Raw genomic sequence first — 13,747 nt, 5'->3', positions numbered from 1 at the left:
CACCTGGTTCCAGTCCAGTTATGAACACAAGTCATCCTTTCACCCAGGCCCGAAGGAACGTTTTCCTCTTTTTTTTAAATGAACAAGAAGCTACAAGAAAATATTTGGCCTCCAGATCTGATAGGCCACAGCCAAACTCTGCCCTACATTCCAGTTAAGACATGTGGGTTTGGCTTCCCATCCAAGGAAGGAAAAAAGGACATTGATGATCTGGGATGAGGATACTATTTTTGTTGATATAATTATTCAGTGGCTAATCCACGACCCTTGACGTCAGCCTCGGAAGGGCTGTTAAGTGCCCAGTTGCCATGGAGAGGGGGTGGTTTGGCTGGGAGGTATGGTGTGGTTAAGGAATGCTGTTTAGCTACCTGCCCTTTGCATGAATACATTCAGACCCCTCACCAGCATCAGTCATCAGAGACCTAGGAATTAAAGCCGTTGCTTCGTGGGCGTTATTGCCTAGGATTGGTCAGAAACTAAAATAACCAAGGAACTTTGAAGGCTGTGGTCCCTGCAGTCAGAGATGCTATTAAAGACCACAGGCCTTCCCCAGTGTAGACACAGAGTAACTCAGTGGAGTCATTCCAAATTTATGTGGGTGTAACAGAAATCCGAATCAGCCCCGTTCTCCTCTTAACGCCTCTGAACACCTATTGAGGGAAGTGATTTGATAGAGGAACCAGTTATGTGCAATATCAGTTTATATTAACAACCCTTTAGGATCCAGTCTAGCTTCCTTTGGCTTCAGTAGGAGCAGGACCAGGGCCCTGGCTAGAAAAGAAAGGATTGATTCTCTTGTCATTACCAGAGCTGTCCGCCCCCCCCCCCATCATGACCCTTATCCTCCCCACAACAGGCTTTGAGGAGAGAGGAGACCCCAACATCCACTTATGGGAAACTTTACTCTCCAATTGAAACTGACAAAAGGAGGACTAGAGCATTTCAGCTCCAGGCCACTGGTTCAAATCTTGCCCAGGTGCCCGGTACTGCAAGGTACTTAGGCCCCCTGCAAGGGAGCTGAGGACACTCTCAGCACCTCGCAAGATCACATCCAGTCATCCCCATCAGGTGGTCGTCCAGTGGCTTTTGTGAAATGAGCTGGGTGGATTTCAGCCCAACTTGTAACAGTCACGTATGTTCACACTACAAAAGAAATGATACCACCCTTGGTAGCTTTGTTGCTTAAACAAGGGCCTGATTTTGAGAGCCCAGAGCACCTGCAGCTCCCATTGACATCAATGGGGGTGCTGGGTGCTCATGAGATCTGAAAATCAGGACCCAAGTAACCTTTTTAACCTTCTAAGCTCCCTCCCAAGTCAGCGTGGAGACACACGAGGGGGCCAGTATGAGGGGGTGGGGGGAACAATTTGCCCTGCTGCAGCCCGCACTGCATCTGTTCTGTGGATAGATAAAGAGCTTCCGTCTTCAGAGCGGTGTAGCCAGCGCATTTCTCCAGCCCTCAGTTCACTCTCACTCCTCAGGTTGAAAGCCAACAGCAAACTCCCGAGTGTTCATCAGTAAACCAAGAAACCCACGTGGCTGCACCACTGGGCCTGCTAGTGGGAGTAGTTTTCATTCAGGACACCGCCACCAAGAGCGAGCAGACAATAGATGCCTAAGTCCATGGATTCAGGGTGGAGCTAGTCCTTATAGTTAGGTTTATTTCTCATACAAACCGATCAGAGTCCAATACCTTGTTACCTTGATTTAAAGGTCATTCAGTGCCTCCACAAGTCCACATGGGGTTTTAGCATCACTACTCTGTCCAGAGAAGATGAACGGATGGGCTGTGTCTGGACATGGGCCCAGTGGCTTCGATTTGGAGAGCTCCTACCCTCTCCTGCTTCGGAGACTGATGTGACTGACAGAACATTCCCATCTCTAGCTGATTTCAATGGCAGCGGGATGATGCCTTCAGGGCTGAAGGCCTGGGTCGGGTTCATAGGTCCATCCCACAAGGCTCAGAGCATGCCCATCCCATACAGATACTGTTTATTTTTAACTTCGCTGACCACCAAGATGTTTACCCTCTGGGTGAGGACTAGGAATGCTATTTTAGACAATCTAAATTAAGAGATTTTTCCAAGAACCCAGCTCTGAAACCTCTTTATTTAGTCAAGAGCAGAGCAAAATCAGTCTTCAAGATTAGAGACAAAAGCATCCCCCTATTACCATATATTTCTATTTCAACATTTGGCTGGGATACAGGACATCTGTCAGATGAAAACAAAATGGACAGACCCCCAAAAAGCATAGTGGGTGATACCTCGAATGAGAAATAAGTTAAATTGTTTGTGCCAGCACAGATTTTGAACCAGTGGCTTTTTCTTGTGTTATTATTTGCCACTAGGCATCCAAAGGGAATGGATTACCAAGAGAACAGCATTTTCCAGTGGTTTGGGCAAATTCCTTACAGTTAGCGATGTACACTTAGAAATGCAAATACCACCATTACGAAAAATCTTGTCATACCATGAATCCCAAAATTCTTTATATTCTCCAACTGTGCTATACAAAGTACAGGAGGGTAACGTCCTCCACTACTGAAATTCACCCCCGTGAGGTTGAACCCTGCAGCTGTTTATAACACACAGCAAGTGATCTTAGTACCAGAAATTAAAAGTAGTCTTGTGTTGAAACTTCAGAGATTAGGCAAGATGAGCCAGATTCTAGTCTCTGGTGCAAATCCAGAAGAAAACTCCATGATTCCCATCTAGTGATTCCAGTTTTACATCACCGTAAGAGGAGAAACTGGCCCGATATAATTACGCAAGTTGAAGTTTAGGTTGGCAGAAAGTAATTTTGGGAGATGGAAGGAATTTGGCACAGGGCCCATGGTAAACATTCCTAGTCTTGCAACAAGTGCCAGGGGACCTTTAATGGCTGCAAATGGTCCATTTCAAGTCTCACTCTGGTGCTAGTGACAGATGATATGGGTGATTTAAAGTGGTAAAAGTGATTTGATCAAACTGTCCTGCAGGACTCCTGAATTACTCAGATTGTAAACCCGTTGGAGCAGGGACAATCAGTTTGTTCTGTGTTTGTACAGCACCTAGCACCCTGGGGTTCAGGCCCAGGACTGGGGCTCCTCGGTACTATGATAATACAACTAATAAATAATAATAATTCCCTTCCTGATCCATCTGCTGCTTTGTTGTATGGCCTTAGTCAAGTCATTTAATTGCCAGTGCCTCAGTTTCCCCATCTGTATTAATGTTTGTGAAGTGTTTTAAAATCCTTGGATGAAGAGCATTACACAGTATAAGAGCAATGTAGCAGTAAGAGCTGTTCACAACAACATCTTACTGGTAGCAGGATGCAGTAGTTAAAGGGACATTGCGAGGTCAAAATACAGTGTTTTTACAAACACCTTTTTAATAAAACTTAAGGTCAATACAAAGGTTTTCATGTTTTAAAAACAAAAACATCAACAGCAGCAGCTTTATTTAAAAAAACAAAAACAAACCCAAACCTTCTCCTGCTCTACTGCTGACCGAAAAACAGCCCCACTGTACTAATGCATGAAATCCTCGAAGTAATATTGGCTAAAAACAAGTTATGCTAGTTAATCTGTAATCCTTATCCTAGCCAAAAGAAATGCAGAAAAGTAGCAGAACAAAGAGTAAACATACATTCAATTTGTAAAACTCTTTCCATTTTGAGGATCTGTGGTGTTAGAGGGAGGCAAGGACATTGGATCATTGTCAGGATAAAAAAAAATATTATTCTTCAGAAACCAATGAGCTTCCTACCCCCGTCCAAATCTCTCTTGAATGTATTTGGTGGTTACAGGCTACAGAAATAGAATTTACACTGTCTTGTCATGGTGCACAAAGAGGAGAGGCTGAGTAGACAGGCAGACATGGGTTTAGCGATGGATAGCTAGAAAAAGTTAGCAAGCACTCAGGAGCTGCAAACAGAAAAGCAAACGTGAAATGAAGCAAAGGCTATTAAGATCATATGGAAAACAATGCAGGCAAAAGGGGGACAGGAAAAAGACTAAAGAAGGAAATGAAAACCTAGGAGAAAAAGTTGGAGAGGGTAGGTTAGAAGGAGCAATTGTTTCTGATCGACCGGTCAATTTTTTCCAAGAAGTTACTAGTTATTTTTGGCCAAGGATTCCTGATTTGTGGGAAGCCGTGCAGGGAATGGGGAGCTCCATTCGGTTGTGCTGTTCACAGGCAGAACATCCGCAGCAAGTTCCAACAAGGTTATTAACTCAGCAGTTTGTAACCAGCCAATGCCGTTATGTCACGCAATTACCTACTTCCCCAACCCACATGCATAGCAGAAAAAAACCCTAAAGAGGGCAAAAGCTTTGGCCTCCAGGCTACATTCAGACACAAACAAAAATTGCTAAGGCAGCAAAAGCAGGTGGGTCATAATTCAAATCACAGTCCAGAGGACAAACAGCACCAGTGATCCCCCAATCCCCTCCTACCAAAGCCTAGCAGGTTTTCAAAGGACAGCAGCCCAGCATGTAATAGACAAGTCATCCTGTCTCTAATAGAAGTAGAGCGCTCCCAACACACTGCCTCTTCTGCTGATGAGACGGGAGTTTGGGAACACATTACAGATTCTTCTCTTCTCCATGGGCTGGAAAACTCAAATCGTCTTTTATTCCCATTAGTGCCTCCTCCCCCATTCTCTATCCTTATCCAAACACTGGCCCACCCGGGCTGTCTCCAGGGTATTTCTGGCCCAACTGGAAACACTGGCGATCTCCTGGGGAAGCAGGAGCATGGGACGTTTCCAGCCCAGTGACTCCAAAGGTCAAAGGGCACATCTGAACTTTGGGGTGCTTGGCCAAACGTCAGCACTAGGGCCCTGATCCAAAGCCCACCCAAATGAGAGGCTTTCAGCTGACCTCAGTCAGTTCTGAATCAGGCAGGAGCTTGCTCAGGTCTGGGGCACATCTCCTTGTATCAACATTTGGTGCAGGAATTTGATTGTGTTTCTTTTTTAAGCCTTTATGGGTTAGCAGAAGCCAGAATTTCCCCCCTTCGCTCTACTGCCAGAGAGTTAAAGCCTGAGCTGCCAGTGGGTTACGGTCCAACAGGGTGTATGGTATCGTCCATGAACCTAAAAAACCCCACCTACCATTGCAGGAGTGTTTTCCGCACACATTTAAAGAGACAGAGGCAAGGTGCTCCAGTGAATTGGCCAGGACAGCGCAGCAAGTAGCACTGGGCACCAGAAAGCCTCAGTTTCTAAACCCAGCTCTTCCACTGACTTACTACAGGGACTTGAACAAGTGACCTTGATTATTGGGCCAGATTCTGCTCTCACGGAGCTACCCCATTGTAACTGAGGGCCTCTGAGCATCATTCGGATCACGCTTTCACTGGTAAACTCCACTGACCCAAAGTATTTACTGTAGAGCTAGAGCAGTGTGAGATCAACATTTGGCCCCCTGACTCAGTTTCCCCACCTGCAAGGCAGGGATAATAGCAGCTGCCTTCCCTACTTTGCAAGGCTGGTGTGTGGATGAGTTCATATTTATACAGCAGCATATTTTTTAAAGCACTGTACAAGTGCCAAGCCTTATAATTTTTATTTATTCCATGTTTTGTCATTACCAAATAGGAGGTTCATTCCCCTCCCCTCCGGAGAGCTACACAAGCAAGGGAGAGGTCACTAGGAGTGGGACGGAGAAAGCACATTCCATACAGTTCGTTCTCTCTGAAAATGCAAATGACATCAACTCCTGCCGTCCAGCCACACAAGGGAATCGATGGAAGTACCCAGCAGCCAGTGACCCACCCACTCCTGGCAGAGCGACAGGAAGGAATTGTCCAGGATACACAGTGGGATGTTTAACCTAAATCTCATTTCCTCTTCGGTTTCGAGACAAGCAGCGGAAGCAAGACCCGGCTTGGATCTCCAGAAGTGTAATCGACCTGCCACAAAACAACAACCACCACCAATAAACCCTTCCCCGCAAAGGCACAAAGAGCCACCAATGCGAGGAAATAGGGAGCAGAGAGTGAAAATGCATGTGGAATGAGCCAACTAAGAGAGAGACCTACTTAGCGGGGGGAGGAGGGGTTCACCGTCTGCCTGCCTCTCTCCCCAGATGTCATACAAGTGCAATTAGAGAGACAAGGTAGGTGAGGGAATATCTAGTGGTAGGCCAGCTTCTGCTGGGGAGAGACACGAGCTTTCAAGCCACACAGAGCTCTGCTTCATCTCTGTATGGCTCAAACGCTGGTCTCTCTCACCAACAGAAGCTGGTCCAATAACAGACATTATCTCACCCGCCTTTTGTGTCTAATATCCTGGGACCGACAGGGCTACAACTACACAGCATACATACAAGTGCAATGGGAGTTGTACTCGTAGAGCCTGCAGCTGCAGGTGCTTAGCACATCTGGAACTCAAGGCCCTACTTGCTAAAGTGAATGAACAGATAACGTGGTTGTAAACAGCAGTTTCCAGAACACAAATGAAGCCTCCCCCTGCCCCCTCCCTAGAGAGGTGTGCAAGTCGCGGTAGCAGCAGAACCTGCATGAAGAGCGGTTATTAGGGGAGGAATTCAGGGAGTTCTGCACACCCCAGCCATGTCTGTCTGCTGCACTGGACAGGACTGTGTGTGGGTGAACAGAGCTGGGGTGAGATGTGCTCTATGCATCAACCCTTTTCCCAGCCTCCCCTCCCCCAGCTTCAGGGTTTAGTGGGGTGGGAGAGGTGTATTGCATCCCTGGGGAATACGCCAGACCCGTTTACTCAGACTTGGCACAGAAAGACGATTTGGCTCTCAGTGCATGAACGTCCAGGACTCGTGGTCAGTACAACTCCAGGCAAATCCAGTCTTGCACAAGTGACCTGGATCAGTCTCTGCACCGTAGGGGCCCATGCAGATACATCATTGTGAAGAGAAATTCTTCCAGCTAGCAGATACCCCACTAATGGTTTTGCTAAGCAAGAAAGGTGCTAAACCAAGTGGCTCACTGGAGGCCAAGGCAGAAAAACGGGAGATCAGAAGAAAGTTTTAAAAATCATTTTACGGAAACCTTCCAATTAAAATAGTTGCAGTCAAAGAAAAAAAACAAAAAACAAAAAACCAAACACCCCAGAGGCAGCATCTGAAACCCAAACAGCTAATGAGAACACCCACAGTTACATTAGGTGGGGATAGACATGCTTTGAGAAGGAATAGAGGCTCACATTCTTAAAGGTTTGGTAAAAAAAGCCAATGCTGTCTTGGGATGCATTAGGCGAGGTATATCTAGTAGGGATAAGGAGGTCCTGCTTCCGTTGTACAAGGCGCTGGTGAGACCTCATTTGGAGTACTGTGTGCAGTTCTGGTCTCCCATGTTTAAAAAAGATGAACTCAAACTGGAACGGGTGCAGAGAAGGGCCACTAGGATGATCAGAGGAATGGAAAACCTGTCGTATGAAAGGAGACTAGAGGAGCTTGGGTTGTTTAGTCTGACAAAGCGAAGGCTGAGGGGGGATATGATTGCTATCTTTAAATATATTAGAGGGATTAATACAAGGGAGGGAGATGAATTATTCCAGCTTAGTACTAACGTGGATACGAGAACGAATGGATATAAACTGGCCGTGGGGAAGTTCAGGCTTGAAATTAGACGAAGGTTTCTGACCGTCAGAGGGGTGAAATATTGGAACGGCCTTCCGAGGGAAACGGTGGGGGCGAGGGACTTGTCTGGCTTTAAGATTAAGTTAGATAAGTTTATGGAGGGAATGGTTTAATGGTAAAACATAGTTGTCAAAGAAAACCAAGCAATGGTAGGTAAATAGCATAATGGCTAAAAGGGGTCAGGATGGAGACTCTTGCCTATATGCTCGGGGTCTTACTGATCGCCATATTTGGGGTCGGGAAGGAATTTTCCTCCAGGGCAGATTGGCTGAGCCTCTGGAGGTTTTTCGCCTTCCTCCGCAGCATGGGGCAGGGATCTCTAGCAGGAGGGTCTCTGCCGATTGAGGTCACTAATAACAGGATTGGGGACTTCAGCAGCAGAGTCCAGGGAAGGGGCGGGGACGGTTTTATGGCCTGCAGCGTGCAGGGGGTCAGACCAGATGATCATAATGGTCCCTTCTGACCTTAAAGTCTATGAGTCTATGAGTCTATGAGGTTTCAGGCACCAAAACTTTCAGTGATTTCAATGCGAGTTAGATCCCTCAATACCTTTGAGGATCTAGGCCATAAACTTCGGGGGCTGTAAAACATTGGGGGGTGGGGGGATGGGAGGGGGATCTCAGAGACTGCTGTGTAATATCTGAATCTTCTTTCAGCTCATCTTTTTAAAATGGATTAGTTCTCAAGTTCACTGTATCCCTTTAAATGAGGAAAACTGACTTGGATGGCAGATGCAGGAATGGAAGGCAGCCCGTATTTGACAAACACACAAAAAAAACCCTAAAGCATGGAGTAATTTTGCTGAAAGGGACCCAGATATAACAGGTTCAATCCAGATCCTTCTGAGAAGTCTATGCAGGCAGACCCCTGAACCCATGGGCAACCCTGTTGACTTCGCTGGATTTGCTTCTCAGTAGGAGAAAGCTTGAAACGGTGTATTTCTCAGGAAGGTGACTTTCGCTGAGCTCCACAGAGGTGAAGGCATCCGCCCACAGAGAGCTCATTGCAGGATCAGCATCTAAGGCACTGGCAGAAAGTTCTTCCGGCTTCAATGACACCAGTATTTGGACCAAATTATAACCCTGTTTCTCCGGTGGTATTTCTTTCTAGGGACGCACATTATGCATGCTGGGGTTCTTAACTTCCTGTAAATCCTTTCCTTGGCATTTCCAGCCCTGCGGTTTGCAGAAACCTCAAACTAAGACATTACAGACCAGGAAGCAAAGCACAAATTGCAGCTAGGATTTTCAGCGGGTTCTTAATCACAGGGACTGATGATGGTCACCCACGTTCTGTCGCGGTGTAGTTAATACATTACAAGCATTTATGCTTTCTAGGACTGTTGTTTGCTTCTCCATTTGGCTTCAGTGGATTGCCGCAGAATCGCCACCACCAAGCCATGCTCTACATTTTAAAGGGCAGATCTCCACTTAATACCTGCCTTTAGCAACTACAACCTTGTGTCAATTAAATAAGGAAAGAGTCCAGAGGGAACGTCCCAGCAATGTTTTAAATTTTCAGCTTGGCGTAGAATAAATTCCCAAAGAGTCTCTATACTGTTAGCCATAAAACGTCAACTTACTGCAGGTATCCGATGGCTCAGCAAATACAACATCAGCCTTGAATTAAAGGAGAGCCAACCTCGGCTGTCGAGGAGATTTTCTGCCCAGGGAAGTTCATTAAAGACAACATAGTTTTCTTCATGAAGAGTAAACAGTGATGATTTGGGAACGATTGTCAGGACAAGGGGCAGATAAGCAGGATTTCAGAGGCTACAAAAACCCTGATCCTACGCTACCCTGCAAAGTATTTCATACCAGAAAAAAGAGGCAGATGCAATACGAGAATAGAAATCATATATCCTCTTGCTACATGCACAGGGAGAGAGAAAGGAAGTTTCTCTGAAGTCACAGGGGTTTAAGGTACTGCTGCATTAAAATGAAAAATGCCTCTTGTATCATAACTTCATGCGGTTTTGCTGAGTTTTCCTTAAAACACTCCTAGTAAGGCAAGTCATTTTCAACCCTAACCCAGTCCCCTTTAAACTTTCATTAGGAGAAAAGAACATGTATGCTTTAATGATGTACTGAGTTTGTGAGTCCTCAGCCAAAGAACAGGAGAAGGAACGCAACGGTCATAAACCATAGCAATTCAGGACACACACTAATGTTAGCATAGATAATCGCCCAGGACCAGCTTATCAGTCCATCCCTTCGGATACCACGGGTTTCAATTTTCCTTTGACTTTGGGGGGCCAAACAAACACTTGGGCTTCACATTGGCCCATCTCTCCCCTAGATCATTCATTATTTTTGCTTCATTGTACGTAGTGTTACCAATGAGATGGATAGAAACTGTAAAGACAGGTGAATGGCTGAGTGTGGAGACAGAAGAAAGGATGGACTGGCTAGTTCCTCACTTGGGTTCACACCTGCTGAAGCAGATTCTAGATGGGAGGGAGGCCTCAGTCTCACCTGATGTATGCCCACCACAGGTAGATGCAGGGCTCCAGGTGCCAAATTTTAAAGGTGTTTAGACACCCTAAAGATGTAGATAGGCACCTAGTAGGATTTTCAACAGCACCTAGGAACCAAACTCAGACCGATTTCATAAACGTGTATGCCTTTAAAGATCTGGCCCCAGGTGCTGGGGGAATAGGTGGAAGGGATGAGGAGGACAGACAGGGATGAAGGGAATTAACAGAAAGGCAGGTGAATGGATGGAGAGGCTGGCTAGCATCTGTCACCTGGATGTATATCTGCTGCAAGTAGGTGAATGTGGGGGAAGAATAGATGGAAGGGGTTGCGGGGCTGGCCAGGGCCAACTCTCACCTGGGAGTACACCCACTACAGGTCATTGTAGGACACCCTGCATGAAGGGATGGAGGGGTGTGGGGATCGATGGTGGGTGAATGGAAGGGAGGAAGCTGGAGGTGGATGTAGGGTGGGGGGATATAGAAGGAAGCAGGGGGTGGATAGATCGGGGGCCTGGGTCTCACCTGGATGTAGGCCCGCTGCAGGTAGTTGTAAGGCACCCTGCAGGGATGGATGGAAGGAAGTAGGGGGGGGATGCGGGGGAGGGTAGATGGGGGCCCGGCTCTCACCTGGATGTAGGCCCGCTGCAGGTAGTTGTAGGGCACCCTGCAGGGATGGATGGAAGGAAGGAGGGGGTGGATGCGGGGGAGGGTAGATGGGGGCCCGGCTCTCACCTGGATGTAGGCCCGCTGCAGGTAGTTGTAGGGCACCCGGCGCTGGAAATCGGCCCGCACGTCCTCGCTGGCGCGGTGCCGGGAGGCGGCCCCCAGGCGGCGCCGCAGACACTCCCGCAGGCAGCGCGCCCGGCGCAGCACCGAGCCGAAGAAGGGCAGGTCCCCGCCGGCGCCCGGCCCGAGCCGCCCCAGGGGCTCCCGGCAGCCCAGCCCGCAGCGCAGCCGCGCCTCCCGCAGCTGCCGGTGGCTGCCCAGCGCCCGCTCCAGCCAGCGCACGGCGCCCGCGTAGTCGCCGCCGTCACAAGCCTCCACGCCGCGGGCGAAGAGCGCGTCGAAGGGCGGCAGGGGCTGGGGCTCCGCCGGGGGCTGGGGCTCCGCCGGACTCCCCGCAGCCTGGCCCAGCAGCGGCAGCAGCAGAGCCCCCCAGAGCCGGCTCCGCCAGCCGGGGGCCATCCGCGCTGCGCTCGGGGCGGCCGGGCCGGGCAGGGCGCGGAGCGGGACCGGGACCGGGCTGCCCCGGGGCAGAGGCAGGCGGGGACCGGGTGCAAGCGGCTCTCCCTAGGCTGCAGCCGCGGGGCTGGGCTCCGGCTCCATGTGCTGCTCCTGGGGCGTGAAACTCCAGCCCGGGCTCTGCCGCCGCCAGCCGGCAACTCTTAAAGGGACCCGCGCGGGGTCACACGCTCCTCCCGCTCCGGAGCGGGGCGGGCCGGGCACTGCCGCGGGCTCTGCCGCTCCGCCCTGGGAATCGGAGCCGCCCGAGCTGGGCAGGGTCAGGCGGAGCGCTGCATGCCCGAGCCCCTTCCAGACAGGAGGGGATGGGGAGCCCCTCTGCCAGAACCCCCGGCCGGCTCCAGCCTCAGAGCCTCCTACACCAGCTCGTCCGGCTGCAGCTGACCCAGGAAGCACGCCCCCCCTCTGCTCCCCCAACCCCTTTGTGACTCTTCCTTCCCTTCACTGGTCATGCGGCAAGTTGCCATGGGGGGAGAGTCGGCTAGGGGCCAGGAGCCATCACAATACTCGTGTGTTCGGTTCTAGGGCGTGACCGAGAACAAAAAGGTGTAAAGTTGAAGGAAGCCACGAAGCTGCTACCGGATAGGAAGTGGTGCTGGGGTGACCAGATGTCCTGATTTTATAGGGGCAGTCTTGAGATTCGGGGCTTTGTCTCATATAGGTGCCTCACCCCCAGCTCCTTCCCCACCCCAGCCCCAGCCCCATCCCAATTTTTCACACGTGTTATCTGGTCACCCTAAGTAGTGCACCGACTTCATTCCACCCCAGGTCACTAGTGAGCTGACCCCAAAAGAGAAGAGATGTTCAGCAGCACTTAGAGCCCCCACTGAGGGTCAGAGCCCCACTGTGCTAGGTGCTGTACAAGCAAGTAATAAAGACCCTCCCTGCCCCAGTGAGCTCACAGTCTGCACGAGTGGAGAAAACTGATGACTGGGGTGTGTGAGCGGGGAGAGGGACTAGCCATAAATCCCCAAAGTCTCCTCCATTTGTTGCAGAAGTGCCCCTCTGCAACCTGTCCCCTCTGGTGCAAAGAAACTGGGGTAGCTCTGATGTCTTTAAGGCATTGTGCCCTGGGCAAGATGGGTAAGATCAGGCTGAGCTGGGGCAGGTATGGGGATAGAAGATAATGAATAAGTGCTGTGGGAAGGAAGCCCAGTTTGTGTACAGATTTCTAGCTACATGCCCCACTCTAGCAGGCCTGGGAGGGGCAGTGTTTGGTGTGGTGGGGGGTGGAGAAGCCAAGGAAGTCCCTCTTAAATGATCTGCTTCATGGCTGTAACCATTAAAAGAAAACAACTTCCCAGCTGCAGGCAATGTATTTTCCTCTCTCCTGCTCCCTCAAATTCTCTGTGGTTGCCTTACTATTTGCTAAATATTTTATGACACACTTCAGTCTGCTGCTTGGAGACTGGTGTCTGGCTTCTCTGTCCCCCTTCCCACCTACACAAGCCTCCAACCTCTAGGAATTTTGCAAAGAAATCATCGGGGATGGGTATAGTCAGCCAGAACGGAGAGGTCGGTGAAGCATTCTCCTCATCTCCCAGCTGTGTGTATGTTGCTCTCTTCAGGGTTCCCTCTTCCAAAGCTACAGCACCCGCTCTGCCAAAATATTACTCATTTTGGATTCATTTTAAGGCAGTATTTTTTGTCCAAGCTTCTCATTCTTGCAATGAAGTATTTGGCAAATGCAGCTCAATGAAACATTCAAAAATCTCACTTGACACTGGGGGCGGGGGGGGAATCTAACTGTAATTATAAATCATATTGTTGAATCCCTGACAGCAAAACAGTTTTTAAAAGAAGTTCAGATGATGGGGGGGAAACAAGCTTTCAGTGCACAGGGTGGACTGGGCAAAAGTCTGTTGGACCTTTTTTTTTAAACTGAAGGAGATCCAGGGCTTCTGACTGTCAGCTCTTTGGGGCCCACCAAACTGATTGTGGCCTGAAGGCGCTGCTGCAATATAAATGGTTAATAATAATCCTGAGAGTTTAAACATAGACCAGCCCGGGCAGGTGTCTGTCCAACCGCGTCTTAAACACCTCCAGTGACAGGGATTCCACAACCTCCCTGGGAAGCCCCTTCCAGAACTTAACTACCTTTATAGTTAGAAAGTTTTCCCTAATATCTAAGCTAAGCTCTCTCCGTGCAGATTAAATCCATTACTACTTGTCCTACTTTCAGTACAAATAGTTTATTTGACAAAAAATGCAACCTAAAACTGAAATAGTTTTGTCCAATCACAAACCAGCCAGAGGAAGTGATGGTGCTGCCATGCCAACTCCCGTATCCTGATTCCTCCCACATTATACCTAGATGCTGCCGCACCCCCTGTCTTGAAATGGTTTCTATTATGTAAGTGGTTTACAGTTTCATTCAATAGGAGGAGGAAAGGGTGCAGCTGGAATGCATTGTGCTCCGGGTATTC

At 49.0% G+C, this 13,747-nt stretch overlaps 1 protein-coding gene across 3 annotated transcripts in view; it reads right to left on the bottom strand.

Moving 5' to 3' along the window:
* Positions 1-11,698, bottom strand: part of P3H2 (prolyl 3-hydroxylase 2) — a 107,972-nt gene extending 96,274 nt beyond the window's left edge. Inside the window, exon 1 of one of the 3 annotated variants that reach the window (XM_065557503.1) lies at positions 10,812-11,698. In XM_065557503.1, the coding sequence (XP_065413575.1) occupies positions 10,812-11,264 (453 nt within the window). In that variant the 5' untranslated portion in view covers positions 11,265-11,698. Of the gene's footprint in view, positions 1-10,601; positions 10,630-10,706; positions 10,784-10,811 lie in introns of those variants that run through there. The other 2 variants (XM_065557506.1, XM_065557504.1) reach the window with 2 other exon arrangements.
* Positions 11,699-13,747: the final 2,049 nt, after the last annotated feature.

Source organism: Chrysemys picta, chromosome 9, assembly GCF_011386835.1.
Source record: "Chrysemys picta bellii isolate R12L10 chromosome 9, ASM1138683v2, whole genome shotgun sequence".
NCBI lineage: Eukaryota > Metazoa > Chordata > Testudines > Emydidae > Chrysemys > Chrysemys picta.
This window is presented reverse-complemented; position numbering and strand designations above follow the sequence as displayed.